At 41.5% G+C, this 26,407-nt stretch overlaps 2 protein-coding genes and 1 long non-coding RNA gene across 10 annotated transcripts in view; 2 read left to right on the top strand and 1 right to left on the bottom strand.

The window, feature by feature from the left end:
• The window catches only part of KIF23 (kinesin family member 23), a 28,883-nt gene extending 22,523 nt beyond the window's left edge, over positions 1 to 6,360 (top strand). For 5 of the 8 annotated variants that reach the window (XM_070622174.1, XM_008541557.2, XM_070622172.1 and 2 more), the window contains 5 exons: positions 2,765 to 2,995; positions 3,949 to 4,031; positions 4,221 to 4,299; positions 4,950 to 5,020; positions 5,730 to 6,360. In XM_070622174.1, the coding sequence (XP_070478275.1) occupies positions 2,765 to 2,995; positions 3,949 to 4,031; positions 4,221 to 4,299; positions 4,950 to 5,020; positions 5,730 to 5,745 (480 nt within the window). In that variant the 3' untranslated portion in view covers positions 5,746 to 6,360. The remainder of the gene's footprint in view (positions 1 to 2,764; positions 2,996 to 3,948; positions 4,032 to 4,220; positions 4,300 to 4,949; positions 5,021 to 5,729) is intronic. The other 3 variants (XM_008541567.2, XM_070622177.1, XM_070622168.1) reach the window with 1 other exon arrangement.
• A 6,533-nt stretch (positions 6,361 to 12,893) lies between these two features.
• On the bottom strand, positions 12,894 to 16,900 carry LOC139083753 (uncharacterized). The gene is made up of 2 exons (XR_011540655.1): positions 16,518 to 16,900; positions 12,894 to 15,128 (listed from the first exon to the last, which is right to left on the bottom strand). It is a non-coding gene; the product is annotated as an uncharacterized lncRNA (long non-coding RNA).
• On the top strand, positions 16,813 to 19,363 carry RPLP1 (ribosomal protein lateral stalk subunit P1). Its single transcript, XM_070622259.1, has 4 exons — positions 16,813 to 17,192; positions 17,829 to 17,903; positions 18,906 to 19,023; positions 19,240 to 19,363. The coding sequence occupies exons 1-4, from the start codon at positions 17,121 to 17,123 to the stop codon at positions 19,317 to 19,319; spliced, it is 345 nt and encodes a 114-aa protein (XP_070478360.1). The 5' UTR covers positions 16,813 to 17,120; the 3' UTR covers positions 19,320 to 19,363.
• The last annotated feature ends 7,044 nt before the right edge of the window (positions 19,364 to 26,407 follow it).

Raw genomic sequence — 26,407 nt, 5'->3', positions numbered from 1 at the left:
GCACCTGGGCTAACAACTGCTGCCAATCTTTTTTTTGTTTTTTTCCCTGCTTTATCTTCCCAAACCCCTCCCTGTACACAGTTGTATATCTTAGTTGCAGGTCCTTCTAGTTGTGGGGAAACTTTTATTTTGAAAAATTTCAAGCCCAAAGAGAAATTGAAAGAATGGCACAGTATCATTTTTCCCCCAACCTAGATTTACCATTTTAAATGGATTTGTAAACATTCTTTCTTGAACCCTTGAAAGTAAGTCATAGACTTTGTGACACTTCATCCCTAGGAGTAAGGACACTGTCCTGCATAACCAGTCTTAACAACACCTAAGAACGGTGACGTTAACAGAATAGATAGCCTCTAATATACAGCCCATGTTTGCGTTTCCCCAGTTGTGAAATGGCTTTTGTTTTTTCAGTCTATGACCCTATCAAGGTGAATGCATTACATGTGGATATTAGGTCTCTTTAATCTGTTTTAATATAAAAGCCCCTTTTTGATTTTCATGACATTGACTATTTTTGAAGAGTCCAAACCAGTTGTAACTACTGAAGGCTTAAATGTCCAATAAATTGCTTTTAATCTCAAGACCTTTATCTCATTTACAAGGCCTCTGCCTCATTCAAGGGTGTTTAAACAATTTCACGTTTGTTTTCTTCTTAAGGATTAAGGTAAAGTTTTCCTTTTAATCTGAATAAATAGACCAAGTTAATATTGTGAATTTACATTCAGTAAAATCTTAATATAGTTCTTTTAGAAGTTTTCTTCTAAACAAATTAATCTTATAGTAAATATTTGCTTTAGATTTTCTGGTATAATTGAAGGTGCAGACAAATTTTCATTTAGATGGCTTCATTCCTGATTATTAAGGGATGGTGATGAATTGCAAGGTATTTACCAAGGCAACAGATGATTCGAAAGTCTCTTAAGTTCTTTACTTTGCAGATTTTGCTTTAAACCTTTTTATGGAGCAAATTATGGTGACTGGTCTTTCTGATCAACTCTAATAAATCCCCTTTATTTCATGGAAGTTTATAGACTGGAAACGATTCAAGGCCTGCTTATGCCTAATCAACATTAATGTAATATCTAATTTGGCTATGAGATATTTAAGAGGATTTACTAGAGATCCTTTAACTTCTCACTTGAAATCAAAATTTCTTTAGAAGTGCAGCAGAAAAGTTTAGGCTAGTTATCTATGCATCTAAGTTTGTTAGTCAAAAATTATGTCAGGTGGACTGAATTATACTTCAGTGAGGAAGAAACTTTAAATATCATTTATTTCATAAATGATAGTAGATTTTAAGGACTATCACCTTTCTGAAGCTTGTTTCAGAATGTATTTATTGCTAAATGTGTTTCAAGAAAACCGTCACCTTTGTGAAATGGTAGATTGTGAGAGCCAGATGGTCTGTCGGTTAATTAAGCCATTTTAAGAATGGACAGTCTCCTGCTTGCTGTGTGGCTCGGGCATGCTTAGTGGCAAACTGTGTTGCTCATGTTGATAGGATTGTGATTTGTCCCGAGGACCTCATTTGCTTCTTATAACTATGTAGGGGAGATGCTTCAGTTCTCCAGATAGGCATCTTGAATTGGGATCTTCCTTCATACTTGACCAGCTTGGAAGGACTTGGCCTATGACAGGCTCTTTCATTTGCTTTCAGTTTTACAAACAGAAGATGTTTGTAAAATCCCAAAGATACTCATTCTTTCAAACTATTACCTATGTCCTGTATGTGAAATATTTTTTCTGAGGCTGAATATGCTAAATTTAACTTACCCAAATTTATATGACATTTGACTGGAAGCAACTAGTTTTTTATTGTCTGACTGAGACTGATTTGAACACTACATTCTTTATTTGGTTCTTGAAACTGATGAAATGTTTGGGGGAAAAAAATAGTTGGTATGTTTTAGCCATTATTCTGTGACCTTTTCATGAAGTTCTGTTTTGAGATTTTAAAATCTTAGCTGAAAGTACTCAGAAGTACTTTACATTCTTTTAATCATCTTATACATAAGGTTCTTATACCTTATGCTCTTGAGCATTTTGTGTACACAGCTCCATCAGCTTTTTTTTTTTCGGTCTTTGTATGAGGAGTGTTTTCTTTTTTGTTGAGAGGGCTATGACACGTCTAGGGCTTTTATTGATCTTATTGAAGCTTTAAACATGGTTGTGGACCTAACAGATTATCTTACAATCCCAGGCACAGATACTGGTTTTTGATTGAGAATGCAAAATGAATTATTTGTACGAAACACCACCTACACAGGAAAGACTAGCAGCGGTACCAGGATTTTTCCTTCCATTCTTTGTTGAAAGGGAAGCTCCCTGGTAGGATATAGTCACGCTCTGCTTAATGACAGGGCTATGTTCTGAGAAATGCATCATTAGGCGACTTTGTCGTGTGAACATCACAGGGGGCACTTACACAAACCTAGATGGTGTAGCCTACTACACACCTAAGCTATACAGTACTAATCTATGGAACCACCACTGTATATGCGGGATGTCACTGACTGGAATGTTATATAGCACATGACTATATATAATATATAAGCTGGTGTTAAAAGATGTTTGTTGGTTTTTGTGTTTAAAACCAAGGAGAACATTTAAATTGCTTGAATGACATTTAGCTTTGGAAAAGGTTCATGCATTTGTTTTGATACTGCCACAAACTAATGTAGCCAAACCTGCTGCACTTCTAATAATATGCTTAAGTTAATTCTGGGTTATGCTTGTTTCTTGATTCCTCTTTCAACCTGATCAGAACGTACCACCAATTCGTCTCCGACACAGACGATCACGCTCTGCAGGAGACAGATGGGTAGACCATAAGCCTGCCTCTAACGTGCAAACTGAAACAGTCATGCAGCCACATGTCCCTCATGCCATCACAGTATCTGTTGCAAATGAAAAGGCACTAGCTAAGTGTGAGAAGTACATGCTGACCCACCAGGAACTAGCCTCCGATGGGGAGATTGAGACTAAACTAATCAAGGTAAAAACAAATGTACACAGGAGAAAAAATATATATAAAAAAGGCAACTTAACAAAAAATTCTCTACTCTTTTATTCTTTTGATGACACACAGGCAGTGTCAACTGGAACGTAAATCTTTTTGTTTGTTAGAAAACTCAAGTAACTGCTTAGCTTGTGAACCCGCTAAACTAGGACTCAATCTGCTTTCTAGTGAATGCGACTTAGATTCCCAGGTTTGTTAGAGGAACCCCAGATCTATTATGTTTATTATTTTTATTATTATTTATTATTATTATATATTCTTATGTATATTTAGTTTTAACTGCTACTTAAAAAGTAAACCTAAACAAAAAAACTCCTACCTCTGTCTTCTGTCAGTTCAAGATAAAAAGCTCACGTTAAAATTTGGCCAATCAAAATTACTTAGTATTGAGCTACTCAAAGCCCTTTCCCTTGCCTGAGAAGAATTTCCTTTGATCAGAGAGTCACTTAATAATCAGGGAAGTAAAAGACAAGACTGCAAAAAAAAAAGTTTTTCATTTCAAATTCAATTTAGAGGATAGTTCTTATTATAGTTACAAGTAAGACTGCACTGTCATTTGAATATGAGGGGGATGGTGCACCCAGAGAAGAAAAGATAATGCCTTAGAACATTGAGACATTTCTGGGAGATTTCTTGATCCTTAGGCTACATTTTAAATTATAGGTTGAACAAACAGGAATAATTTTTTTCTGCAATTAAGAACGTTACTGATTATATTGCATTGAACTTCTTTGTTTAGTGAGAGAGAGATACATACTCCAATTTCTAGAATATTTTAATAGCACAGACCCAGCAGTCCTAAGCACCATCTGGTTTTGTGGATGGGAGTCTGCATAAAACAGTGGAGTGTTAAATTCAATTTAAAATATATATGTATGTTTAGCATTTGGATGTACCAAAGTAACAGTGACCTTTTCTCTTGGCTTTAGGGTGATGTGTATAAAACAAGGGGTGGTGGACAATCTGTTCAATTTACTGAAATTGAGACTTTAAAACAAGAATCACCAACAGGGTGAGTGATCATCAAGTGTATCTTTTCAGAGGGCTGTTGTTTTCTTAACTGCTCATTCTTGAGGAACAGAATATCCTAAAATGTATTATTAATTCTCTAAAGCAGTGTAAACAGTAGTTCCTTGGTTCTAATATCTTTCCTGTTCTTAGATGCAAAAATAATTGTTGCATCGTTTCCCCTTTACCACAGTCGAAAACGAAGATCTTCCACAGCAGCACCTGCCCAGCCGGATGGCACAGAGTCTGAATGGACCGACATAGAAACAAGGGTAGGGGTAAAAATTATTTGTCTGCTTAGTAAAATCAGGGGTTTCATGTTTTAAGCCCCATGGCTGTAGCTTTTCATGCTCTCCGAGGCAGCTGAGGTCTGATCTCACGTTGCCAGTGCAGCATAGGCCTGTTCCTGGCAAACCCACAAAGGTGTCTGTATTTCTTTAGGACTGGTCTTACTGGAGCTCTTCAGTTCAAAGCCCCTGTTTGCAGTGTAGAGGGATAGGGCCCAAGAAGGAAGTCAGAGGCTGTCACCCGAGGGTAACAAGAATTCACATCAGATTGATGAGGATCTTCTCAGAAGCAGAACTGCGCTGTGGAAGTGTTATTCCTGCTGAGGGGCTCCTGTGGAAAGGGCACGGGAAGGTGGGGGTCAGGAGGCCAAGCTCTGGCCACCAACTTTCTCAAGAACTCCTCTTCCTTATCTAAAATGAGGAAATTAACCTGGATGATCTCTAAAGACCGTCCCAGCACACAATTTTTGTGGCCTATGTCAAGAGAATTACACGTATCTGACTGGTGCTCTAACCTGGGTATCTTCACTGAACTAAAGCAGTGCTGGACTTCACCTGGCGCACCTCTCTAAGCAGGACTGTTTCAGAGACTGCTGAGAGGGGCTGATCTTTCCTTTCTGTCCTTTCCCTCTCAGTGTGCTGTGGCTGTGGAGATGAGAGCGGGCTCTCAGCTGGGACCTGGCTATCAGCATCATGCACAACCCAAGTGAGTCCTGACTCGCGGGGGCCTCTGTGTTCTCCCTCCGAGTATGTGCACCACCTCTTCGCCCTGCCATCCACTTTGAGAGCAAATGTGTGGTTGTGGGTACCCCTGGACTCTCTGGGCCCTCCTGGCAGACTGCAGCAGGCAGCAGCAATGCAGGGAGACGGATCACTTCTGTTCACATGAAGCTTCCAGAGGCTGAGCTGAGGCACTTGTGAGGAGAGGAGGCTAAAGGCTTTGGTCGGGGACGACAGCTCTCCCTGTAATTCATTCTCTCCTGACTTACTCCTTGGTCTTGTTACAGCAGTAAGTGGCCACGAGAATAGAATGGAATGGTGGACATCATGGTAGGGAAAGGACTCACATTGTGACCTCTTCCATGAAACACATACCCAAGAGTCTGGCCCATTCTTTTTCCTTATTCTTAAAACCCCTTTCTTTCCAAATATTTACCTATACAGGCCCATTTGTCCATTTTTAACACATGTATTCCTTAGCCAATTTGGGAAATCACTGCAACAGGATAAAAGATGGGAAGTCCTGTTTTTTAAATTTAATACCAGATAAGCATAGTTACTTGCTTTCTTAGAAGAGCTTGAACTTTTTCCATGATAAAACAGGAGTTCTCTTAAAGCCCTCCCAGACATTCAATTGCTACGAATGTGTCATTGATTGCAAAATTCAACACTAAGTGCTGGTTTTCATCTTTTAGGCGCAAGAAGCCATGAACTGACAGTCTCAGTGACGAAAGAACATTTTCATTTGCCTTGGTGATTTCTCCAAAGCTATGCCAGGAGTCTTCTGAGTCATCTTACAGATCTCCAGCTTTGTTGAATATCACAGACCTCGAATACACACCACACTGGCCTAGATCAGAGATTCCTCTATGGTTCCAAAGACCTCTCGGATTCAACAAACTATATTATATTCCTTGCCGTATTTAATATTAATAGCAGAAGATTCCCTTTTCTCATTGCCGTATGAACTTTTTTATAATGCTATTTTTTTCTGTATATTTCTTGTATACTTAAACTAATTCATGCGAGTGTTCTTCTTGAGTGATTAAGGATCAATATATCTAGATCACACTTTATTTTTTATTGTGACTTTTCCAGCTCTTGTCTAAATATTTCTTAAGGTTTATAAACAACACAAATGCTGCTATTGATTAGCTGCAAGAATGCACTTTAGACATATGACAATTCAAACTTTCAAAATAAAGGCGTCAGTGACTGGCCAATAAGAAACCATTTTAGGAAGGTGTTTTGAATTTTCTATGTATATATTCCCTTTCTGACATTTAGATATGCCAAAAGAATTTAAATAAAAAGCACTACGAAATACGAAGTTGTGTGATAGTCATTTAATGCACACTCCAGCACCTAGCATCATGCTTTGCATTTAGTTGACACTCATTTGTAGGATGCCTTAAAAGAAAGCACTAGAAAGAAGTTTCTCTCTGTTTTAGGGCACAAAGGAACGGCTCTGAAAGGGAATACTTCCCCTGCCAAGAATGAGGAATCTTCTCCCAGCCCGCAATCCTTCACATAACAGACTGTGTTTGACTTGGGAATCTTCCCTGTTATTGCTTCATTCAGTTGATTTAGCAAGGTTACAAGGGCAGCATTCATAAATTTGAGTTCTTGATATTACACCTAACTTAAAAACATGTAAAATGTGGAGGAGAGCATGGCATCAGCATCATGGCAGCATGAGTCGTTCCTTTTTTCTCTCCCCTTATTTTATAACCAATTGCTCATTCATAATGGAACAAAAATGCCTCTGCATATGACACTGGAACCTCCAGGAGATTTCTACCCACCTGTGATGCAGGAGGCAGGGAGGTACGTCCCCAGAGGGGACTGGATCCAAGGGAGTTGGTGAGCCTGCCCCACTCCCACTTGCACAATTGGGGAAAAAGTGAACCAGGAGAGTGCAAAACAGGGTGGACATGCCAGGAGATACTTTGTGGAGGTCCAGCCAGCCTGATGGGAGGACCAGGCAAGCGGTCAGAGTGAGACAGCTGAGTTTGGAGGCAGAGGAGGAGTAAGGATTGGAGGAGTCAGTCCCCCTCCCTGGGGCGACACTGCAACACCCTGGGCTTTCACTGGTGACTACAGTGACCTCCCTCAAGAGGTGGAAAGTGAAAGCAGTGAGTGACTGACCAAGCAGCACGAATTTCTGAGGAAGGAGCTTGGTGACCACAGGGAGGGAGAGGAAAGGGAAAGAGGCAGACAAGAATAACAAAGGGCACTGAAGTAACATGGTCCCTGCTGTCTGCTTCCCGAATTCTGCTGGAGGTCCACCCACAGACCACTGGGAATGCTCTCACTTGAGGATGCCCCTACCAGGCTGTGGGTGCCCACAAAGCTCCAGGGGCTAAGCCCACACCTCCCCACACTCCGCTGCCAGCTTTTTCTACCCACGCTCCTAAGAGCAGCCCCAGAGCTAGCTCAGGAAAAGAGAAACCAAAAACTTGAGCTATAGCACCACCTTCTGGAAAGCAAAAGAAAAGCTTCTAATTTCCAGTCTGGAACTGTAACAACGTCAACAACTAAGAAAGGTGTGTGCCGCTTCAAATGTGATGACAGATGCACATTTCATCAAATACTGTGAAAAATCATGGTAATATGGTATCACAAAAATAAAATGATAATTCTCCAGCAACCAAACCCAAAGGCACAGAATATGCATTCTGATAAAGAACTCACCACAGCTGTTATGAAGAGATTCAACAAGCTATAAGAAACTTAGAAAGGCAATTCAACTTAGGAATAAGTTAATTAACAGAAAGACTTCTTTACCAAAGAGATTGAAATTTTAAAAAAGAACCAAACAAATTCTAGAGCTGACGACCTCAATGAATGTGTTGAAGAATGTATTAGAGACCTTAGGAAATAGGGCAGATCAGGTTGAAGAAAGAATTAGCAACTTGGAGGACAGCAATTTAGGAATGACCCATAAGAGGAGAGAAAACAGATTTTAAAAAAACGAATTAACCCTACAAGGGCTGTCAGATATGATGAGAAAAACAAATATAAGAACAATTGGCTGACCAGAAGAACAGACAGAGTAAGGAGCAAAGAGTATATTTAGAGAAAGAATAGCTGAGAACTTCCCAAACCTGGGAAGGATTGGACACACACGTTCAAGAAGCTAATAGACCATCATATTATCTCAATGCAAAAAGAGCTTCTTCAAGACATGTTATAATGAAACTGTCAAAAATCAATGATAAAGAATCTTAGAGGCACCAGGGGGAAAAAGAAAGTAACCTACAAAGGAACCCCCATTAGGCCGTCAACTATTTCACAGCAGATATTCCACAGGCCAGGAGAGAGTGGACTGACATTTTCAAAGTGCTGAAGATAAAAACTGCCAGCCAAGAATACTTTATCTGGCAATGTTATCCTTCAGATACGAAGGAGAAATAAAGGCTTTCCCAGGTAGACAAAAACTGAGGGAGTTCAACACAACCAGACCTGCCTTGCAAGAAATGCTGAAATGAATTCTTCAAGTTGAAATGAAAAGATACTAATTAACAAAAAGCAAAGGAAAGTACACAATACAAAGTACACTCTAGCAAAGATGAGAAATTAGAATTAGAATTAGAAAACTAACTCTATATTAGAAAGGTAAGTTAACCCCTTAATTATAATATAACTCCTTCCTTCTCTTAAGGAAGAGAGCATTAAAAATAACTATAACTACTATAATTTCTCAATGAATTCACAGCATAAAAAGAGGTAAACTGCAACATCAAAAATATAAAAGGGGAGGAGTAAAAGGGTGGAAGCTTTCTAGCTGAATGATGATAAGTTGCAATCAGCATAAAAAGGACTATTTTATCTATGAAATGTTTTATGTAAGTCACATGGTAACCACAAGATTAAAAATCTAGAGTCACGAAACATAACAAAAGGGGGGATCAAATAAGTCAGTGTTGGAGGAGGTCTTGGAGAGGATGTGACCCCCAGTTGGGCTCCTCACCCCTTCCCTGTCCTTAGAATGTGGGTTCCACTTGCCTTCCCTGAGCTACAAGCTGCCCCAAGAACACAGCCTTGAGACAGTAATGTGTTTTTGGGACCATCTGGATGGTATATGTGCCTGAGCACAGTTAAGGCCTCTATATAAACTTTTAAGATTCTGCAGGTGAGTGCAGAGATCTCATCTATGGCCATCCAAGAAGTCTTGTACTTAAGTTCCTTTGCTTTTTAAACCTGCCACCTACCAATCTGGAGTGGTCTGCCTCTTTCTTCTGTCTCTCCCTGCCCTATGTGTATGGGGGCCAGTTTCAGATTTCACCCGGGAAGCTCCAGAGGGTGTGAACCAACAGTCACCCTGGAAAACCACCACTTTACAAAGGCAGAGAGAAAGAGGGAAGAAGAAACAAAGGAGATACAAAACAACCAGGAGGTAAACAATAAGAAGGCAGTACTAAGTCCTTACATATCAATAATCACTCTAAATATAAATGGGTTGAATTCACCAATCAAAAGGCACAGAGTGGCAGGATGGATGAAAAGACAAGATCCAATTATATGCTGCATACAGGAAATTCATTTCCGCTCTAAAGACACACATAGGCTCAGATCACCAAAATATTATTAAGCAAATACTAACATCTAAAGGGAGAAATGGACAATACAATAACAGTAGAGAATTTCAATATCCCACTGTCAGCAACAGATACATCATCCAGACAGAAAACACAGAAATGGAATGGAAGCATACTCTAGAACAAATGCATTTAGCAGACAGATATAGAACATTCCATCCAACAGCAGCAGAATACACATTCTTCTTGAGTGCACATGGAACATTTTCCAGAACTGATCATTTGATAGGGCACAAAACAAATCTCAGCAAATTTAAGACAATGGAAATCACACTATCTTATCTGATCACAATGGTATGAAACTAGATATCAACAATAAGAGGAAAGCCAGAAAAATCTACAAATATGTGGAAACTAAACAACATACTTCTGAACAACCAATGGTTCAAAGAAGAAATCAAAAGGGAAATAAAAAATTATCTTGAAACAAATGAAAATGGAAATACAACATATCAAATCTTATGAGATGCAGCAAAAGCAGTTCTGAGAAGAAAGTTTGTAGTGATAAATGCACATATTAAGAAATTAGAAAGATCTTAAACAACCTAACTTTATACCTCAAGGAACTAGGAAAAGAAGAACAAATTAAGCCCAAAGTTAGAAGGAAATAATAAAGATCAGAGTGGAAATAAATGAAATGGAGACCAGAAAAACAATAGAAAGGATCAACAAAACTAAAAGCTGGTTCTTCAAAAAGATAAACAAAATTGACAAACCGTTAGCCAGAGTAAGAAAAAAAGATTCAAATAAATAACATTAGAAATGAAAAGGGAGACATTACAACTGATACTACAGAAATACATATGACCATAACAGACTTATGAACGATTATTTGCCAACAAATTAGGTAACCTAGAAGAAATGGATAAATTTCTAGAAATATACAACCTACCAAGACTGAATCAGGAAGAAACAGAAAATCTGAATACAGCAGTAACTAGCAAAGAGATTGAATCAGTAATCAAAAACCTTCCAACACAGAAAAGCTCAAGAAGAGACAGCATCACTGATCAATTCTACCAAACTTTCAAAGAAGAATAACACCAATCCTTCTCAGGCTCTTCCAAAAAACTGAAGTGGAAGGAATACTCCCAAATTCATTCTACGAGGCCAGCATTACCCTGATACCAAGGCCAGATAAGGACACCACAAGAAAACTATAGACCAATATGCCTGATGAATATAGATGCAAAAATTCTCAACAAAATATTCGCAAATTGAACTCAATAACACATAAAAAGACATACACCATGACCAAGTGGGATTTATTCCTGGGATGCAAGAATGGTTCAACATATGCAAATCAATAAATGTAATACATCACAACAATAAAATGGAAAATAAAAATTACATGATCATCTCAATAGATGCAGAAAAAGCATCTGACAAAATACAACATCCTTTCATGACAAAAACCCTTGGCAGATAGGGTACAGAAGGAACATAACTCAACATAATAAAGGCCATATACAAAAAACCAACAGCTAACATTATACCCAAAGGAGAAAAATTGAACGCTTTTCCTCTAAGATGAGGAACAAGAAAGGATGCCCACTCTGACCACTCTTATTCAATACAGTACTGGAAGCCCTAGCTAGAGCCATTAGGCGAGAGAAAGAGACAAACGGCATCCAAATCTGGAAAGAAGAAGTAAAACTGTTGCTATTTGCAGATAATATGATTCTATATATAGAAAAATCCCAAAAACTCAACCAAAAATCTCTTCGCACTAATCAGTGATTTCAGTAAAGCTGCAGGATACAAAAACAACATACAGAAATCAGTTGCACTTCTATATACAAAGAATGAAACATCTGATAAAGAAATAAAGAGAACTATCCCATTTACAATAGCATCAGAACAATAAGATACTCAGAAATAAATTTCACCAAGTAAGTAAAGGATCTATGCAATAAAAACTACAAGACTTTGCTGAAAGAAATTGAGGAAGACACAAACAAATGGAAAGACATCCTGTTCTGGATCATGGATCAGATGAATTAATATTGCTAAAACATCCAGACTACCCAAAGTTATCTATAGAATCAATACAATCCCCACTGAAATACCAATGGCATTCTTCACAGAAATAGAAAAAAAAAGTCCTAAAATTTATATAGAACCACAAAAGACCCTGAAGAGCCAAAGCAATCCTGCGGAAAAAGAACAAAACTGGATGTAAACACTTCCTGATTTCAAACTATGCTACAAAGCTACAGTAATAAAAACAGTATGGTACTGGCACAAAAACAGACACACAGACCAATGGAACAGAATAGCCCAGAACTAACCTCTGCTTATGCAAGGTAGTTGACTGTATGGTCAACTAATATTTGACAAGGGAGCCAAGAGCACCTGATGGGGAAAGGATCATCTCTTCAACAAACGGTGCTGGGAAGACTGGATAAACACACGCAGAGCAATGAAACTGCTCTTGTACCTTTGTCTTATATCACTCACAAAAATTAGCTCCAAATGGATTAAGGACTTAAACACCAGATCTGATACTATAAAGCTCCTAGAAGAAAATGTAGGGAAGAAGCTCCTCAACGTTGGTCTTGGCAAGGATTTTTTGGACATGACACCAAAAGCACAAACAACAAGAGCAAAAATCAACAAATGGGACTACATCAAACTAGAAGTTTTTTTTGCACAGCAAAAGAAACAACTAACAAAATTAAAAGGCAACCTACATATTGGCAGAAAATTTTTGCAAACCATAAGATAAGGAGTTAAAATCCAAAATTTACACTTAAGTAAACTCTCCTTTATTATTTTAAAAAATTGCTTTGGTTATTATTTGGTCATTCCATTAAAATTTAAGGTCACTGTGTTAAATTCTATTGAAAACGCTAATGGAATTGAAACTACATCATTTGGAGAGAATTACCCACATTAAGATCTTTCCATCTGTGAAAGATGGCATATCACTCTTTTTAGGTTGCCTCTGATGTTATTCCATAAAGTTTTATAATTTTTAAAATAATGGTCATGCACATCTTGTTAGATTTATTCCGAGACACCACATGACTTTTGTTGCTAGGGTATGAGGTGTATATTTTAATATTGCATTTTCAAATTGACTTTTGCTGAGTACAAGAATGCTGCCGGTTTTTATATATTAATTTTGAATCTAGCAACTTTGCTGAACTACTTATTAGTCTGAATTATTTGTCTATGAATTCTCTTGGAACTTCTGGGTAAACAATCATATTGTCTATGAATAATGAGAGCTCATATTTTTTCAATTTTAATATCTTTTCTTTTTCTTGTCTTATAGAGATGGCTAAACTCTAAAACAGTAATTGAAACAGAAGCAGAGAAAGGAGGCCTCTTGTTTGTGCCTGGTTAAAGAGTACATTTCTAAGGTTTCACCATTAAGTATGACGTCTGCTGTAGATTTTTGGTAGGTAACTTATCAGGAAGTCACCCTCTACTGCAGTTTTCTAAGAGTCTATGTGAATAGTTACTTAATTTTATCAACTGATTTCTCTGAGTCTGTAAGAATTTCACATAGATTTTCCTCTTTAATTTGTTAGTGAATTATTTTTAATAGATTTTATTATGTTGAACTATCCTGTTTAGTCATGATATACCTTATTTTTATCTACAGTACTGGATTCAATTCTTTAATCTTTTATTTTGTTTTTTTCCCAGCTTTATTGAGATACAATTGACATTAATATTTTATTTTGGATTTTTGTGATTTCTCACTTTCATAAGTGAGAAGAACCTACAATTTACCTTTCTTGTACTATTAGGTTCAGGTTTTGTTACTATAGTTAAAAGAACAATTTAGGGAACAAAATATTTGATTTAAAAACGTTTCTTATTAGCACAGTTTAAAATAGGCAAAACTTTGTTTTACTGCATGTTGCTACATTAAATTTGCCAAAGATCAGTTTTTTCTTAAGTACTTATACTGGCGGGAAAACTGTGTTTTGGACGGACTTATTCTGGCTTTGGAAATATTTGAATTTTTCAATAGGTTTACCTTTTTCCAACAAATTTCTACTAAAATTGCTTCCTAGATTTGGATGAAAACTGAAAACAATAGTTCTATTTTTAGAAAGCTTGATAGTTTTTAAACATCTTTTTAGAAAGTTCAGGCTATTCAGATATGTTTACATTCATGGCTAAGATTGACCCAGGTAGGACCCTGAGTTGGGGGTTCCCATGGAAATGTTTGGTCAGGGATGATTATGAGATAACAGCACTGAGTGAATAAAGCAGGTTCCTGAAAAAAGAAAACTGAACCACCTTACCAGGAAACTAGGCAAATTCCAAGAGGGAAATAGATTAGGAAATGTAAAGATTACCATTTTTGATGATAGGAATTAAATTTAGGTTTCAGATCATGTAATAAATGATACATACAAGTTGTAGATAACTTGAAATATCAAAAATAAAGAAGACATTGATGAAAGAAAGTGAAGAAGACACAAATAAATGAAAAGATAGTCCATGCTTATGGGTTGGAAGAATATTGTTAAAATGTCCCTACTACCCAAAGCAATCTACAGAGTCAATGCAACCCCTATCAAAATTCCAATAGCATTTTTCACAGAAATAGAACAAACAATCCTAAAATGTGTACAGAACAACAAAAGACCCCAAATAGCCAAAGCAATCTTGAGAAGGAAAGATCAGAGCTGGAGAAATCACGTTCCCTGATTTCAAACTACATTACAAAGCTATGGTAATCAAAACAATATGGTGGCATAAAAATAGACAAACAGATCAATGGAACAAATAGGGGGCCCAGAAATAAACCCACACATTTTGGTCAGTTAATTTATGACAAAGCAGCCAAGAATATACAATGGGTAAAGGATAGTCTCTTCAAAAATGGTGTTGGGAAAACTGGACAGCCACATGCAAAACAATGAAAGTGGACTCCTATCTTACACCATACACAAAAATTAACTTAAAAGGAATTACAGATGTGAATCTAAGACCTGAAACCATAAAACTCCCAGAAGAAAACACAGGTGGTAAGCAACTCGGTGTACATCTTGGCGATGATTTTTTGGCTCTGACTCCAAAAGCAAAGGCGACAAAAGCAAAAGTAAACAAGTGGGACTACATCAAACTAAAAAGCTTCTGCACAGCAAAAGAAACCATCAACAAAATGAAAGGCAACCTACAGAATGGGAGAAAATATTTGCAAAGCATATATCTGATAAGGGGTTAATATCCAAAATATATAAAGAACTCATACATCCCAACAGGAAAAAAAAAATCTGATTAACAAATGAGCTGAAGGCCAGCCCGGTGGTGCAGCAGTTAAGTTCGCACGTTCTGCTTGGCAGTGCGGGGTTCGAAAGTTCAAATCCCAGGTGCAGACAGGGCATCACTTGGCAAGCCATGCCGTGGTAGGCATCCCACACATAAAAAAGTAGAGGAAGATGGGCACGGATGTTAGCACAGGGCCAGTCTTCCTTAGCAGAAAGAGGAGGATTGGCAGCAGATGTTAGCTCAGGGCTAATCTTCCTGGAAAAAAAAAAAAAAAAAAAAAGAGCCGAAGATCTAAATAGACATTTTTCCAAAGAAGACATAAAGATGGCCAACAAGTACATGAAAAAATGCTCTACATCACTAATTATCAGGGAAATACAAATCAAAACCAACATGAGATATCACCTCACCTCTGTCAGAATGGCTATTATCAAAAAGACAACAAACTGTTGGTGAGGATGTAGAGAAAACGGAACCCTCGTGCACTGTTGGTGGGAACGTAAACTGGTGCAACCACCATGGAGAACAGTATGGAGGTTCCTCAAAAAATTAAAAATAGAACTACCATAAGATCCAGCAATTCCACTTCAGTGTATTTATCTGAAAAAAATGAAAATACTAACTGAAAAAGATATATGCAGCCCCATGTTCATTGCAGCATTATTTACAACACCCAAGACTTGGAAACAACCTAACTGTCCTCCAATGAATGAATGGATAGGGAAAATATGGTAGCGATAGACAACGGAATAGTATTCAGCCATAAAAAAGAATAAAATCTTGCCATTTGCACATGAATGGACCTTGAAAGCATTATGCTAACGAAATAAGTCAGACAGAGAAAGACAAATCCTGTATGATCTCACTTATATGTGGAATCTAACAAAAGCTCATGGATACAGAGAACAGATTGGTGGCTAGGAGGGAATGGTGGAGATCAAAAGGTACAAACTTCCAATAAGTCATGGGGATGTAATGTACAGCGTAGTGACTATAGTTAATAATACTGTATTGCACATTTGAAAGTTGCCAGGAGAGCAGACCTTACAAGTCACCACAAGAAAAAAAAATTTGTACCTACGTATGGTGGCGGATGTTAACCAGACTTAGTGTGGTGATCATTTCGCAATGTATACAAACATCAAATTGTTATGTTGTACACCTGAAACTAATATAACGTTATATGTCAGTTATACGTCAACTAAAAAAATTAAAAAAGAAAAAGAAATACTCTCAATATGAACCCAATATGAGTTTTATTAGCTTCAAAGGACACAAGGCGGCCATACAGCATCTAACCAGACAGCAGATACATCAAGAGGTCTTGAAACAGCTCAAGTGCAGTTTCAAGGCATTTCCACCCACTCACTGGTGCCTTAGCTACAAAAAAACGAAGCTGAAGTGGATAGTTCCCCTACATTCCTAATATCTTTTATATTTTGGAAAAAAGAGAGAAAGAAGATAAAATTTACTTATAATCCCCAAACCCATCCCTCTCCGCGCACACAAGCAGGAGGCCCTGACGTGAGCCTTCCGGATTTCAAACCCAGGCTCCACCGCACTGGCACCGGCGGCATCCCGGGCTAGCTACCCAGTCTACACCTTAGTCTTGCCATCTGCAAAATGGAGATGAACAGTACTTACCTCTCACGCTGTGTGAGGGTTAAATGAATCCTTGCAGAGCGTGGCTCAGTGCCTGGGACAGTACGCGCTCAAACGCTACTGCTATCCTTACACTGCAAGTTTCTCTTTTCCCCCTATATTCATTCATTTTACCCGAAACGCAGCTCCTGCCCTCCAGGTGGTCCCGCCTGCTCTGGGGCAGGGGTGACGTCACTAACTGATTGTCTAAATAGTGTCACCCCCGCTACAGTAGATGCGGGTTTTTCCTAAAACTACTTTTACTGTTCCCAAGGCTGAGTCTTACTCATACCAAGGCAATCAGCACCTGTGGGCGGTCAGCAACTCCCGAACTCTGCAACGAGCGCCACCAGCCGCGCGCAGGCATCTCCGGCGCAGCCGCGTCCGGCGCGCGGCTCTCGCCCCGCCTCTTCCGCCGGGCGCGGGCGCCGATTGGTCCGCGTGGCCGTATAAGAGGCTGCGCGCAGGCGCGAGCGCCCCTTTCCTCAGCTGCCGCTAAGGTGCTCGGTCCTTCCGAGTAAGCTAAGGCCGCGTTGGGGTGAGGCCCTCACTTCATCCGGCGACTAGCACCGCGCCCGGCAGCGCTGCCCAGCCCTCGCCCGCACCATGGCCTCGGTCTCGGAGCTCGCCTGCATCTACTCGGCCCTCATCCTGCACGACGATGAGGTGACGGTCACGGTGAGTGTGTCCTGGGCCGACGGCGGGGTAGCCTGCGGGCGGCCAGCTCCGTGCCCCTCTTCGGCGGCCGGCCAGCCCCTTCCGGCCGGAGTCACGGCCATCCGCACCCCGGCTCGGCGGCTTCCGGCGGGCGCCCCCGGGTGGGGCACGTGCGGGCCCCGGAGGGACGGGGTCGCGCCTGCGGCTGCGCGCTCCGGCTTGGGGAACCTGTGTTCAGAGAGACTGTCGTCTGTTGGCGAGGTTGCCGTTGGTCCTTCTGGTCCCAGGCCTTGTGCCGCCGGGCTGCGTGGAGTGGAGGAGAGCACGTGAGCTCGGCTCCACCCCGCGCCTTGACCCCTCACTTAAAATAGCTGCGGGACTGGGGCGACTCCCAGCCTGCGACATGGCAGCGATGAGCGCGCCGCCTGCCAAGGTGCCTGGCGCTGATGCGTTGTTTTTGCTCGTAATAGTCGAAAAGAGCGTAGGAAATGGTCGTTTCAAATAAGTATGCATGAAATAATGAGAAAATATTTGAACTGAATAAACATGGCTTTGTACACACGTTTTGAGTGATTTTCTTCCAATTTGCAGTATTTCGGAGACATTGACGAAAGCTTCACTTTGCTCTCTGATGGATTGCCATTTTGCTTGTTTTAGGAGGATAAGATCAATGCCCTCATTAAAGCAGCCGGTGTAAATGTCGAACCTTTCTGGCCAGGCTTGTTTGCAAAGGTAAGGTCGGGGTGGCGAAGTGATGGAGAAGCAAATTTGGGAAGACCTGCTGATGTCTAAGTCAGGTGTTCATGCTACACGTCCGGAAGTGCCAGAGGCCCCATGTTCCGCTGGACATCCTCTACCTGCTAGTGCTATCTGCTCACGTTTCTGTCTCTAGGAGCTAATTTAGGGTCTTGGGTGGTTGTGTCTTTGTCTCTTTCCTTCTGTTCTGAAACCATCGTAAAAAGAAATTACCAGGTCATTCCTTCTTAAAGGTTACCCAGAGGTAATACCACCCATGCTATTCCAAGCAGATCCTTCCAGCATGGCAGTCTGGTTTAATGGAACTTGGGAGTAGTAGGCATTTATTGACCACTTTACTTTGGGATATGAGAGGCTAGTGAAGACAGGATTCCTACCCAAGGAACAAGGCACTGGCTACCTCCCAGTGTACAGGTTACTTAATCTCTGGCAAGTGAAGCTCATGATGGCCTCTGACTATTCATTTTGTCCTTCAGAGAGCTTTGAGAACATTGTACGTATATCATCTTTAATAAATTCCCTTGGAAAAAATCTAGAATTACTTTGCAGTCTGAAAAATGGAATTTGTTAAGAGGAAGCATGGAACTGTGGAAAGAATCCTGGTTTGAGTGTTCAGGGAAGCTTGAATTTTCTACCAACAAGTTAAAAGCTAGCATTTTGGGGCCAGTTTTCTCATCTATAAAAAGGAAGTCAGTTGTATTTGACTACTTAAATACAGCAGTGCAAGAATGAGATTTAAAGCTTGAGTAGTTTTTTGTGACTCTCTTTAATGTAGCCCTGTGGGCTGTCCTATCTGAGTGTCAGAATCTAGCAGAGAAAATGTCACTGGCAGACTCCAGTGAAGGAGAAAGAAGAGAAATATATAGCGTAGGGAATTGATCAGTGTATGTTCAAAAAGCAGGTACTGTTTTTTTCTTGGGTGAGTGCTGTAACAAAAGGACAGAGCTGAGCATTTACGGATGTGCATGTGTGTTGCAGGCCCTGGCCAATGTCAGCATCGGGAGCCTCATCTGCAATGTGGGGGCTGGTGGACCTCCGCCACCTGCTGGTGCTGCCCCAGCTGGAGGTCCTGCCCCCTCCACTGCTGCTGCCCCAGGTACGAAACTTGGTGTTGGAGGGAGGAGTGGAGATTCCTAAGTATTATAGGCAAGATTGCTCTTAACTTGCTAAGAGTAGATGCTGTGTAGAAATCCTAAAGCCAGAGGTATAGTTTCATAAGGGCAGTCTAGGGTATTTTTGACCATGCAAGTTGAAGGGCCTGGAGTTTAAATTATGGAGAGGTATATAATTGACTCTTTCTGTTTCTTTTTAGCTGAGGAGAAGAAAGTGGAAGCAAAGAAAGAAGAATCTGAGGAGTCTGATGATGACATGGGCTTCGGTCTTTTTGACTAAATCTCTTGTAACATGGTGAATAAAAAACTGAACTCTTTGCTGCATCAGTCTTGCTGATGGTTTGGGGATGTACTGGGTGAAGATGACCTCACCTGTGCAGTGCTGGGTTTTTCCCCTGCCACCATCTTGGGAGAAATACTACGCAAGGCAGACGGTGTACTAAGAATGCACCTAATCTTGCAGCATTGAGAGCTGCATGGACAGGCGGGAGGAGAGGATCAGAGAGCATAGGCCTCTGCCAGGTTACCTGTGGGTTTAGTTCAAGGATTCTGAAGGATTGGGGAAGATTCAGGCTGTCTCCAGTTACACAGTGGATAAAACCAGAATTTACACGTGTACTTGAAAAACATAAGAGATGAAGTAGCTTTGTGGGGGCGGGGAATAACTGAGCAAGGGTGTGAATTGGCAATTGGTTCACTCTTCAAAATGCCAGGACACTTGGGACTTGGATTTACAACACATGATTCTCATGTTGAGAGCACCTATTATGCGCCGGGCCCTTGGGACATATTGCCTTTAGCTCTTCAAGTAATAAATGAGGTCGTAAGATTCAGGAGTTGATGGAAAGCAGGACTTTGAGACCCGTTGTACTCCAGTGTACAGGACTATTTGTCTAAGTAATGCAACCATTTGGACAAATGGCTGGTGTGTCTTGTAACACTGAGCAGCGTATAACCCAGCAGCAATTCCACTTCTAGGTATTACCCAAGAGAAATTACATAGGCACATCAAGATACATCTCTGGGAATGTTCAAAGCAGCACTTTAAAATAGCAAAAATCTCAAAGGTCCATCCACCAGAAAGTAAATGGTCCTAAATTATCAGCAGTGAAAACAAACTGCAGATAGAGGGGAATTCTTACTAATAAAGTCCCAGTAAATATAGCACATTATCCTTTTCATAAAACTCAAAAATTAATGCATTTGGTATATAAAGCTGATAGAATCTAAAGAATGGATTGTAAACAATTAAGGAGCTTGAGTAAGGGGTGGGGCATACAGTGAGAACCAATACTTAGTTCAAGAAATACTTTGGGTTAAAGAGGACACTGACGAAAGGTATGAGATCTAAAATGGCTGAAAATTAAGTGGTAAATTGGGATGTTATAAATATCTAATTCAGGTTTCTGGACCAAACAATACAATTGCAAATGATCACTATAGAAAGACAAGTGTTAACATGGCCTAACCTTTTATTCGTTTGATATGAATTAAAAAGTGCCCAGTTTCACCCACATTTTAGTTCTGAGCCTTGATTTCCTCAATGCAAAATGGGAATAGTATCTACTTCATGTTAGGGAATGAACAGAGCAAGTGAACATGCCCATCTGAGCTTACTAACCTGCATAAGGCACAGGGAACACAGGTGGCATTCCTGGTTCCCAGAATGCCCAGGTTCAGCAGGCCTAAACCTTGGGCACCTCACACCACCTCCCCACCAATTCCCCATCAGGCAGCAGCTTTGGTTTCTCATAACTGGTTTCATGCTTCTGATTGTTCACCAAGCATACTTGTTACTTTGTTCAAACAGTTCCATTGTTCTCAAAATTCTGTTCACATCTCTCCTGTGGCCACTGAAAGTATACTTGGGTCCACAGCTGGCTGGCTCACCCCTTTAATAATCCTGCATTAGCAGGAAGCCAGCATCCGGTGTTAGGGCTGGGATCACTCTCGTTCTGGAGAATTTTAGGAACAGACATGCTCACTGACAAGCCATCTAAGAACAACTGAAAAGCAAATCCATATTGTCACCAAATGTATTGCACAATGGGATAAGTAAAAAATCTGAATCTTCTGTCAAATGTTTTACTCTAGTGTGTTGTTTTTTTTTTTTTTTTTTTTTTGCTTCTCTCTTCTCAACTAAAAATGACATGGAGAGGGCCACATGTGAAATTTTAAAACCACCTTTTGGAAAAGAGAAACACTAGTTAAAATGAAAGAATTCAAAATATTTATGCAACAACTTGGTATATTGCCACAGATTCAAGTAAAACGTCAAATCCTTTCTCCCCCACAGTTTGAAGGAGTGTAAAGTTCTGAGGGAACCATGTGAGCCAGGTGATTATTGATTGGGTTGGTTGGGTAGCATTTTTTGGTTTAGAAATGTTCTCCCATTCTGAATTTGACCATGTCAGGAGAACTCAGCCCTGTTTGCATATCAAGAAATTTGCTCAGAAAGCTAGTGCCTCCCAAGTTCGCCCAGCTAGTGCAGGGCAAAGCTGGGCCTGCTGCCTCAGTTGTCCCAGTCTAGCATTCTTCTATCATGACATGGTGTCCCCTCCACACCCATGCTTTTGTAAGGTACAGTGACCTGCCCTTGATTTTTTTCTCTGTCACTTTGCAAACCACTTCTCCCTCATCTTATCTTCACCAACAAGCCTGATCATTCAGCTTGAGACATGGGCTGCTTTCAAGAGAGTATTGATATTTTTAGTTCTTCTGAAACAGCCAGCAGATGTCCCCCAAAGTCAGATCACAGACATCACACAGCGTGCATCATGGTTCCTGGGCTGTTCAGGTCAGATTCAACAATCTTCTGGAACACTACTATCAGGACACAGGGTCAGGGGCCATCACCTATTTTCGCAGGATTGCTCAAATAGTCATGGCCTTCCAGAGAGGCCTCCAAGTTCTACTCAGTTTAACTGGCTGAAGCTTCCACTCCTCTGACTTGTATACTTTTGAGGGTTATGACGGTCAATTAAAATAAGGAATGTGTATCTTTCACCTTCCAGATCTTTGCACTTGCTATCCTCCCTCTCCCTGGGCCTTTGGCTACCTACCCTGGTTAATTCTTCTTGTGGCACTAGGAAGCCCTCACCCCAGGATATATTAAATCTCTGCTCTAAATTCCCTGTACTACCGCTTTTTAAGAGTAGATGTGTAATTACATGTAAGTTTGTTCAGTATCTTCCTCCCTCTCCACATGGTAAGTTTGGGGATCAAGGCTGTCTGTTTCACTCACCTGTATCCCCAGTGCTTATCACAATGCCTAGCTCACTGTTGCTGTTCAATATGTATTTATCAGAGTCCAACTCTCTCCTTTTACACTTGAGGGAATCAGGGCCCAGACAGGAGGAGGACCTTGCTCAGGAGCAATGATTAGCAGAGCCAGAACTGGAACCCAAGTCTCTGGACCAGCAAATGCTCTTTCCACTGTAGTAGTCCTAACAGGGGCAGGAAACCTGTCCCGCACCCCACCACAAGCCTCATTAATTCATTTCATTCACACTTAGTACGCACTTTCCAGGTTGCCAGTTACTAGTGTGGTGTGAGATGGGAACCCAACCACTAAGATGAAGACGGACGACCAAGACGCTGGTACCAAGTTCTGGCCTTACACATTCCGTAATCCTAAACCCGCAGGACCTGGCTCGGTAATGAACGGGCGTCCAGGGATTCCCTCGGGAGATGCCCGCGCCAGGCCTTATTGAACTGGGAATTCTCAGCAGGCGTCCCGTTTAGCAGGACAACAGAACCAAGGCGTGGCGCCCAGGAGCCAGCAAACTTCCTTCTGGATACAGTGACCTGTCCCCTCTCCCATCACGCCCACATCGCCCAGGATGGGAGAAGATGCAGGAATGCTAGGAGACCGGATGAAGCATCCTCAGCCCTGTTCGCCCTCATGCCCTGGAAGAACCAAGCTCCTCAACTGGCGCAGATGCAAGGAAGACGTGCGCCCGCGCTCGAGTTCCTACGGCCCGCCGCTCGCCAATCAACGTCCGCGCTGGGAGGAAGGGGCGGGGCTGGAAGCCGAGTGTGGCCGAGGGAAGCCGAACTTCTCAAGTGCACTGAGGCCATCGACCGCTAGGGGCGCGCGCGGGTCCTCGGGGCCTTTTGCGCATGCCCCTTGGCAGCCGTCCCGCTTTTAATGCTGGTGGCTAGCCTTTTAAGGCTAGCGGCGATTTCGCGGTCTCGGGCGCTGGTTAGTGGATTAAGGCGGACGGTCTGTTGCGAAACCTCTCTGTTGGGGAGGTTCCAGCATTTTCATTAACCAGCAGGAACGGGTTGGGGCCTATGTGCAAACTGGGAATGATGACCCGTTCCTGCCGCAGGGCAGGTTTTGAGGGGAGGGAGCGACAGTAGTCTCGGCGTTCGGGCGGTACTGGTTCAGATCGCGTCCGTTCCCTGTGCTTTTACTCCGGGCGCGGGGCCCTGACTGTTCCCAGCACCTTCGTTTCCAGAAAGCGTTTTTGCCCAGAGAGAGGAGTGAGAAGATTTGCTCTGCTTTCGGCTGCTTATCGGCCATCTAGCTGAGTCACTTGGAAGCTGTTAAACTAACAAAACAAAACAAAAACAAAACCCCGAATGAAACAACAACTACACAGCTTCCTGGCCACGGAACCAGGACCTGCGGGGAGGTGGCGGGGCGGCTGCCTTTGAGCGAGCGCTCCGGAAGAGGCCGGTGTCTGGTTAGGGCTGGACCTCCCGGGGTAGGGCAGCCCGGCTCCTCCCGCGGCGCCCACGAGTGGAAGGCGCGCAGTCAGCACGGTTGGGAAGAACGACTGAATTAGTCACTGTCTTCAGAGGTCGAAGGGAGGTTTCACAGCCGATGATAAGCCGTGTTGACAACTCTTGGGAAATGGGCTGTCGCTTTGAGTGTATATTACTACAACTTTTTAAGGAGTGTAAATTGTGTTCTCTCTCTCAGAATTGAAAGTGCCATTACCTTCCACCTGGGAATTTCATCTATAGGAATCCATCCAAAAATATATGTACAATTTCACCGAAGCATTATTTGTAAGAGGGGGAGAAAAAGAGCATGAGACAGACTTTCCTGTAGCCAGTAACAGGAAGGCTGCTATTAGAGACAGCCAGAAGACCTTGCTGGGTGAAGAAGACGAGCTGCAGACCAGTATACATAATATGACCCTAAAAGATTCACACGCGCATGTTTCTATGTGTAAAGACAACTTCTGGAAGGATTCGAAAGTAACAACTGACAGTAATTACCTCTGAGGGGAGGGGTCGGATTGCATGGGAGAGAGATAATACGTTTCAATTTGTCCCTTGCCATATTGCTTGGATTTTTAAAAACCACGACCATGCATTACTTTTAATAGCCTTTAAGTCTGGTTTAGTAATGGCATTGCGGTCTCCAGTGCTGGTTAGTGGATCAAGGCAACTAATCTGTCATGAAACCTCTATGTCAGGAGATTCCAGCACTTTCATTAACCAGCAGGAAAGGGGTGGCGCACATTTGTAAATCAGGAAGAATGGCCCCGTTCCTGTCGAAGGGCTGTTGGAGGGGTGGGGAGCAACAGTTAACACTATTGTTAATTGTTCAAAAGTTGGGGGGACTTTTCTATGGAAGAGAAAATCAACTTATTCCAAGAAGCTGTGGAGGGAAGAACTCTAACCAATTTTGAGACAGTTTTAGCTAAAAATAAGGAAAAACTTTGCTGGGCATTAGGCTGAGGCTGGCATGGAGAAGACAGTGTGTGCTTCAGAAAGGAGTGTGGCCTAGATAGCTCTTCCAGCTGTGAGATCCCATAGGTCTTTGGGGGTGCCGGGTCAAGTGCTCTGATGTCAGACTACCTGGTTTGACTCAAATCCCACTGCCACTAAATAGGGCTGTGTGACCTTAGGTGAGTTGTCTAACCTCTCTGTACCTCAGTGTTTTCATATGCGTGGTGGGGATAATGATGACACCTACCTCATCTACCTCATTCTTGTAGGATTAAATGAGATGGTACATGTAAAACATTTACTACAGTTCCTGTTAAAAAAATGTTAGCATTTCTTTGCTATCTTATACGATGGATTGACACAAAAAATTAAAAAGAGGAGCTGGGCCAGTGGCATAGTTGTTGGGTTCCATGCACTTTGCTTTGGCAGCCTGGGTTTGGGGGTTTGGATCCCTGACGTGGACCTATACCACTCATCAGCCATGCTGTGGTGGCGACCCACATACAAAATAGAGGAAGATTGATGCAGATGTTAGCTCAGGGTGAATCTTTCTCAGCAAAAAAATAAAAAGAAAAAAATAAAAAGAATCTGAGAAATAATTCCTACTATTGGAACAGCTGTTTTATTTTTACACCTTTAAGTATTTGTGGAAACAGCCAAATATTGGATTTTCAGGATTAATGGAATTAGTGGATTGGTGGAATTGCATACACACTGGATGATTTTGCTTACAGAGGGAATGGTTGAGGTTTTTTCCAGATGCTGGCTCAGTGCTGCCGCATAGTGGCCAATCCTAGGAATGGCTACTTGGATAAATTGGCCTCTTCTTCCCAGAGCGCTGTGTGCTAGGGTGTGTGAGGCAGGCAGGCAGGGGGGCCCAGCTGTGGGCCCAGGGGTGAGTGGGTCAGTCCACACCTTGGAAAGGAAAGGCGTGTTTGAGTGCCCACCAGTGACCCAGGCAAGAGGAAACCCAGTGCGCTTGACTGTAGTCTCACCTCCTGTGTAATTTACTTAGCACATTTGACTTTTCCTCTTAAGACACTCAAGTTCATCTTGTCTATAAACAACGTTACTGAGCTGCTCTGCCGTCTGGTGTGCCCTTGGCTTTCCTCCAACGTTGGTGGAAGAAACAGCACATGAAAACCACTTCCTCTTTGGCCATAAAACTTAGAGAGGCCGCAGTGTCCTTACTGTTCCCGAAATAAGCTCTTGTGTGAAAAATTCTTTTCAAATTTAGGGCTAGGAGAAAGTTTGTATCCTCTGGTGAGCTCTGTGACTTATGATGCTCGCTTCTCTGCTCCAGCTGTTGAGAAAGAGCGCGAGTGTGATGCCCAGTCTTAGCGATTAAGTAGGCCCAAATGGATCATGTATTTGCTTCCGCCTCCTTTTCTTGGTACTGCCTTAAAAAAAATGTTTTTTTGTGGATCTTGTAATTTCACTGACTTCGTTGACTTCACCGCACATTTGTACTTTGGTCTATGCTCTCATATCCTTTCAAGAAAGAGGTAAAGGATCCATCCATGAAGTGGAAAGTGGAATATTTGAAGTTTTTTTTTTTTCTGGTGAGAAGTTTTTTGAGATGATTTTAAGTCAGTGGTTGCACTTGCATTTTTGAGACTAACAAGTTTATGGGTCAAAGATTTCAAATCATAATTTTCTTTTACTTGGGAAAATGAGAAG

The sequence above is a fragment of the Equus przewalskii genome, chromosome 1 (genome assembly GCF_037783145.1).
Source record: "Equus przewalskii isolate Varuska chromosome 1, EquPr2, whole genome shotgun sequence".
Classification (NCBI taxonomy): Eukaryota; Metazoa; Chordata; class Mammalia; order Perissodactyla; family Equidae; genus Equus; species Equus przewalskii.
The sequence above is the reverse complement of the archived record's forward strand: the minus strand, read 5'-3'. Positions and strand labels throughout refer to the sequence as shown.